Source organism: Arachis hypogaea, chromosome 1 (genome assembly GCF_003086295.3).
Source record: "Arachis hypogaea cultivar Tifrunner chromosome 1, arahy.Tifrunner.gnm2.J5K5, whole genome shotgun sequence".
Classification (NCBI taxonomy): Eukaryota; Viridiplantae; Streptophyta; class Magnoliopsida; order Fabales; family Fabaceae; genus Arachis; species Arachis hypogaea.
In genome coordinates this window covers 25,794,118-25,801,194 of record NC_092036.1, presented here as the reverse complement: position 1 = coordinate 25,801,194, position 7,077 = coordinate 25,794,118, and the positions used below count along the sequence as shown (strand labels likewise).

The 7,077-nt window shown below is 25.1% G+C and overlaps 1 protein-coding gene across 2 annotated transcripts; it reads left to right on the top strand.

Moving 5' to 3' along the window:
- Positions 1–658: 658 nt before the first annotated feature.
- On the top strand, positions 659–6,570 carry LOC112801007 (transcription factor bHLH19). Of its 2 annotated transcripts, none has more exons than XM_025843505.3 (5): positions 659–796; positions 2,787–2,906; positions 3,678–4,130; positions 5,323–5,676; positions 6,248–6,570. In XM_025843505.3, exons 1-5 carry the CDS (start codon positions 740–742, stop codon positions 6,323–6,325), a joined length of 1,062 nt encoding a protein of 353 aa, XP_025699290.1. In that variant the 5' UTR covers positions 659–739; the 3' UTR covers positions 6,326–6,570. The 2 variants fall into 2 exon arrangements, with proteins under 2 accessions (XP_025699290.1, XP_072052800.1); XM_072196699.1 differs by having other exon boundaries at positions 693–796; positions 2,784–2,906.
- Positions 6,571–7,077: the final 507 nt, after the last annotated feature.

Sequence of the window (7,077 nt, the reverse complement as noted above, 5' to 3'; positions counted from 1 at the left end):
TGGGTGTTCTTCCCACTAATTGTTGTGCTAGCATAAGGGTATTAGGAACTTTTAAACTAAATCATCACATGGTTGTTACGTTTTAGTATTACCATATATGCTCATGCTAAGTTATTGCAGCTTTAAAAATATTAGTAAGCACAAAACTTTGTAACTGTAATAATTTAGTAGGTTATAGCTTTTTAAATATTTCCTGTAAAATTGTTGTAAAATATTATTTACAAAACGTGATACCTAACACTCTATGATTGTTTACATAAATTAAAAGAAAACAAATTTGTAATAAAAATTACTTTAAAATAATATGATAGTAATATCTCATTTATTTTAAACATTTAAAAGGCCCATTGAGATAGCACATAACAATATGAAATTTCTTGTTTGTCGTCATACTATACGTCTTTCGCCACCATGCAGTTTTGTTAATTTTATTTTTATAATACTAATTAATTAAGTAAACTCCATGCATTATGCATGAATCGTCATTTATAGCAATAAAGACAAGCTACTAAGGTAGCTAGAAACTAGCTTGTCCTGACGTGCCTTTTTTTAATATTATCGATTTCTATGTTTTTGGCATGTAGGGTCTGTGGCTAATGTTAGAGGAGGAAATTAATTAATTAAATGATCTAAAAAATGGCAATCCCACTATATATAAAGAACTCCGATTCTTCACAAAACATATAGGAACGACATAATATGTTGTATGCAATATTTCTCCATTTGTAGCTAGGATCTTATGGAGAAATCGAACACACCAATGGACACATCAGCTGCCAGCTGGTTATCTGAATTGGTACGAAACTAAACTCATCTAATTTTGATGTTTTACGTGTTGTGATATTTAGATAGCTTAATATTATCAAACAAATCCTAATATACCGAGTGAAATGTGTAATTGTTTATGTATTTTTATTTAATTATTTAAATTATTATAATAAGTTACTAATGTGTTTTGTTTAGTAATATAAAGTTTTACAATAAAACTACGTGGACAAGTAATTTGTCGACTAAATTTCAATTAATTTAGATATGCACGTTTTTTTTTTAAATGGTCATCGTTATAGTTGTCGTCCTTTTATTATTTTTTATTCTTATTTTTTAACAATATCGTCAACTTCAATAACAATTTTTTTTCTTTTTTTTATTTTATTTTTTTTATTTTTTTTTTGCCTTTTCATCTTCCTTTATTATTATTATTATTATTATTATTATTATTATTATTATTATTATTATTATATATATATATATATATTTAAAAAATTAGAGTACAAAAATTTTAATTTACAATACAAAAGATTTTAATGCACAACACAAATATTTAAAAAATCATATACCTAGAACGTTAACATTCAATCAATAAAATATATACACATAGTACAAAAATTTTGATATGTAGTATAGAAAATTTAGTGCACAATATAAAAATTTTTTAAGAACTACATGTCTAAAACATTAATACCCAAATAACAAAATGCATATATCACAAAAATTTTGGTGCATATATAACACAAGAAGTTTTGATGCATAGCAAAAAAAGTTTAATGGATAGCAGTAGAAAAAACTTAAAAAGACCATAATTAACTCACTCAACTAACAAAATATATTCGTAACAAAAATTTATGTGCTATATATAAAAATTTTTATATATGTAAAAATTTCTATGCTATGTATAAAAATTTATTTGTTATAGGTTTCTATGCTCTCGAAAAAAATTTTCTTTACTGAAATAGTGTGAAAAAGGGGAAGCGCTAATACATGCGTGCGTATTTTTTTTGTTAGACTTATGTCAAAGTGGTGGTAGGACTTGCCTACAAAAATGTTTATAAGTGTAACATACATCATCAAAATTTTTAAGATAAATACTTTTTTAATATTACCAAAATTTCTATTACAAAAATGTTTGAAATTTAGCTCATATAATATGAAACAAAAATTGAAAAAATTGCAAATTCATGCTTCAAGTTCACAAAGAACTTTTCTATATATGAGAGAGCGTGATAGATACAATATTCATGTACATAACTCTATTTCATAGTTTAAGTTTTGTTTGATCTAAATAGTTCTGCGATATTTATAAAGTAATAAAGATGTGAATTTTATATTTTTTTTCTCAAATCCCACTTTAGTTTTTTTTTTTTTCATAAAAGAAGTTACAAATTTTTTATACTTGAAATTACAAAATATTTACATTGTTTTATAACAATGAGAGTTAATTTCACATTTTAGATACATTCAGGACTTAATGCATGCAACATGTATTTAACTATAATTTGTATATTAATTTTTAAATGTTAAGAAAAAGTGGTCAGTTGAAATAACATATATATACAAGTAATCAACTAAAAATTGACTAATATAAATATTTGGAGTGGTTGCGAAATACCTTAAAAGAATTGGTTTCGTACATTCGCTAAATGATTAGTTTGTGTTGATTCAAGTTTTAGTAAACATTTTTTTATTTTCTTTTAAGTTTACAAAACTATTGATGTGATACTAGCTACATTATTGATAATAATATAGCACTAGAAACTCATACTCGATTTATATATATATTAATTAATAGTAGTCCAGAAACTAAAACACTTTAACAATTACTCAAAAGTCAGCGAATTTGGACGGATAGTAAAGTTTACAATTTCTTTAAAGTTTAACATATATATATATATATATATATATATATATATATATATATATATATATATATATATATATATATATATATATATAATTTAACAATTACTCATAGTGCTATATATCTGATTTAATTTGTTAAACTTTAGCAGGAAATTGATGAGGACTACAATTTCTTTCCGGAAGTTGATTTTGATCTAGTCGATGAGGAAGATTTTCTTTCACATGAGTTAATAGCAAGTGAGGATCTTCAAGGGAAGTCTGCACTACAGGTATTAATTAATTATTTATTAGTTACTCAATTTTTTCTTGCAAAAATATTCCATAGAAACTGAAAATTATTATAGGATCAATCATATATATATATATATACACCTGTTGTTCTACATATTATTAATAAAATAATTAACTATAGGATCAATCATATTATTTAACGATTTTATTGTTTGTCAATCTGGTTTTTCAAAAGTAAAATAAAATAAAAACAGTTAATAATGATGAGAAGAAAAACATCCTTGATCAGTATTAACAATTTTATTTTATTTATAAGAAACTAGATGGTTGAGTTATTTCAAATTCAACTATTTTCGGTTGAACAAAAAAAAATTGACAAAAATATGTCATGTTTTCATTATTTGGTCATAATAAATATAGCTCATCCAAAAATATTTTTATTCAACTTCATTAAAGCATCTATTATTTTTCAATATATATATATATATATATATATATATATATATATATATATATATATATATATACGGAGTGACTAATTAATGGTAATATATTATGATTACTTTTTTAAAACAAAATACAAAGGTTACAATTTTATTTTATATTATTAGCCGGCATTTTTATTTAGTTGTTTATTATTTTTAGTTTAATAATTTAATAATATATTTTTTGACAATAATTTTAAATATTATTAATAACTGCCGACAAAAATAATAAATTATACTGATTCTGTAATATTATTTAATTTTTTATTATTTTTAACAACCTTTTTAATTTTCTGTTATGATCACCATCACATTCAACGGCAGGACCAATCTTTATCTGTGGAATGCAAATCCAAAGAGCTAAGCAATTCTTGCACCGATGAAATTACCAGTTTTGAAGAGATGCTAGGAAGCATCAACGATGAAACCTTTTCACCGAAACTTTCTTCATCATCTTCAATTTTATCCTTAAGGTCTCAGATTCTGTCCTTTGATAACTCAGACTCGTTATCATCGTCTCCATCCAATAATACGACAGAATTTTATGAGTTGAAAAACACCTTAAACCAAAGACAAGACTCAGTTGAAACTCCAAATAATAATAATAAAAAGAGTGATTCCTTGAATACACAAAATGTGGAAGCAAAGAGTACCTCAACACTTGGTAAGAGGTCACCATCTCATGCTCACGATCATATCATAGCTGAGAGAAAGAGAAGAGAGAAGATCAGTCAGAGTTTCATTGCTCTTGCAGCCCTTGTTCCTGGCCTCAAGAAGGTACACTAATTTTAATTTACCCCCCTAACATTTATTCCATGCAAACTTTAATCCTTCACATTCAAAATGTTCAGATTAATTAGTTCCTAATTTAGAAACTTTTTAGCGAGATTGTTTTTCAAGAAAAAAGTATAGATAAATAACTCCTAACCAGCAAATTTTAAATAATTGTTATTAATAATCATTAATTTTATATTTTAAAAAAAAATTTAAATAATTACTAATTAATAATGACAATTATTTAATATAGAGTATAGTATAAAAATGTTTATTGACTTTTTATTAGTTAGATCGTTGTTGGTTATTTAACAAAATTGTTTCTCAAACTAATTTTATATGAATACCATAACTAACATCGAGCAATAACTATTTGATAATCAATTATAAAGTCTGATTTAACTAAAAATTTTAATAGCTAGAGATCGATTAATCATTTTAATATTGTCGAGAGACAATTCATCTTTTACCTAAATAGATAGATGCTGAAAAAGATAACTTTTAAATAATATTTTTAATAGCTACTTAATTATAATAAAAAAATATCTAATCTCTAACAATCAATAACGTCGTCAATATAATTTTTTTTAAAAGTACACTTCAATAGTCACTTAATTATAAAAATAACCTGTTATTGACAATACATTTTTAACACTTCATTTTGATCATAAATGATAACCAAATATCATTAAAAGTATTGTCAACTAAGATCTTTTGACACCTAAATGATTATATATAAAAATATTTGAAATATTTATTTATAATTATTAAAATAATTTATTATAAAATTACTCGTCGCAGAAACTTAAAGTGATAGAAATGAGTAATATTAATTGTTATATTTTTAACATTCTTCTTTGAACAAGAATTTTTTTTTTAGTGTTCTTAATTTTTTTTGTATAGGCTAGGCATTCTTAAACATTTTTTTCTCTTTTATCTAAATTTTAATACTCATCAAAGATCGATCTTTAGACTTTTTCAATATAAAATTTTATTACCATGTTATGAAACTATCATTCGAAAAATTTCAACTATTAGAAAAAAAAACATTAATAATTATATTTCTAACACAATTATTCACCACTTGAAATAATACTAAATATTTTTATTATTTATTTTATTTTCAGTACCGTGTCTTATTGTATCCCATCAAAACCAAACTCATCCTAATGAATATGTTCACTCATTGACACAGATGGACAAGGCTTCTGTGTTGGGGGACTCTATCAGGTATGTGAAAGAGCTGAAAGAGCGTTTGGCAGTGCTCGAAGAAGAATCCAAGAAAACAAAGGCGAAAAAAGCAGAACAACTCCATGGTCATGGTGCTGCTGTGTTCTCCTCGTTATGCGAAGAGACCATTGATGGTAGTCTTCCACAGGTTGAAGCAAGAGAGTGGGGGCAACAAGTGTTGCTTCGAATCCACTGCTGGAAGGAAGAGGGCATTTTGGTCAGAATATTGTCTGAGATTCAAAGCCTTCAATTGATGCTTCTTAATAGCAGTGTCTTATCATTTGGAGATTCCATTCTTGACATAACCATCATTGTTCAGGTCAAATCTTCTTTTACCCTTTTTCTTCGTTTTCCACTTACCAATTCTATGGTGCCTATCAGTTTTTGCCTAAATATTGTCTAACTTATTTTTTATAGTAAATTTTGATTTTTTAAAAATTATTTATTTTTATATCTTTTAAATAAAATAATAACTTTTAATCATTTTTAGTAAATAAACACCACATTATAGACACCATAGCATTCACCTTTCCACTCGATGAACAGGATCTTCACCTTAATCTATAATGAAGAGTGCTTTTAAAGGATATATGAGGCATATAAAAAGTAAAAATAATAAAATATTATGTATACACTAAAATTAATACTAAATATTTATATATAAATATATGTATTGTTTAATTTTTTTAATATATTTTTTATATTTTAATATATATGTATTTTAAATTAATAATTATTAATTTCAATGATTTGGTTTATACCTAGCTAGGTTGAATAAATAAAGTATGCTAGTTTGGCCTAACCTATTAATGTGGTGGTTTAGTTTTTAAGTATGGAAATTGTCAATTCAGGATGATGTTTAATCGTATTTGATTAATGCTGTATTGCAGGCGGGCGAAGGTTACAACTTGACCCTTAATGAACTTGTCAAGAACCTACGCACCGCTACTTTGAAACTCATGTCATAGTCACAATGCGAGTGACATGTGCCCTACCTTGCAAGAAAAACTCACTGATGAAATGGGTTCTTTAGTTAAATAATTCATCTAAGTGTGTAATTAGACTAGACATTGGTTTTGAAACCAACATATGATTTTGTAAATATGGTTTTCCTTGAGTGTTTTTGGGATAATATACGATTTAATTATTTGAAAACTTATAACATAAAAGCAAATTCGACAAAATAAATATGTTACTAGAGATTCTTCCATTATGATATTATTATTTGAGGAATAAGCAATGTTCAGTAGGCCAACAAATTCTATTTATATTAGCTAACAAATTTAGCTAGTACACACGTTTTATTAGTGTATTTTTACCTGAATAAAAGGAAAATAAAAAATTAATGACAACAATAAAAAAATTTAATTTTAAAAATTATTATAAAAATGTGATGTTTGAAAACTGTGAAAAAAATGCGACATGTATCATGTAAATGTGACCAGAAATACAAAGAATACTACACCTCCATTTAAAACAAGTCCATGTTAAAAGTAAATAAAATTAAAGAAATTTCTCACGTACAAACGTTTTTTCATATAAGTCATATAAGTTGTTTATTTTTTCTTCTTTTTCTTTTTTCATGCCTCCTCTTCTTCTTCTTCTTCTTCTTCTTCGTTTTTGAAGTGTTTCATCTTCATCGTCGTGTTTGTCCTCGTTCTTCTTTTGATTTTGTAATATTATATATTTTTTTTCTTCTTTGTTTGATTTTTTTCTCCCA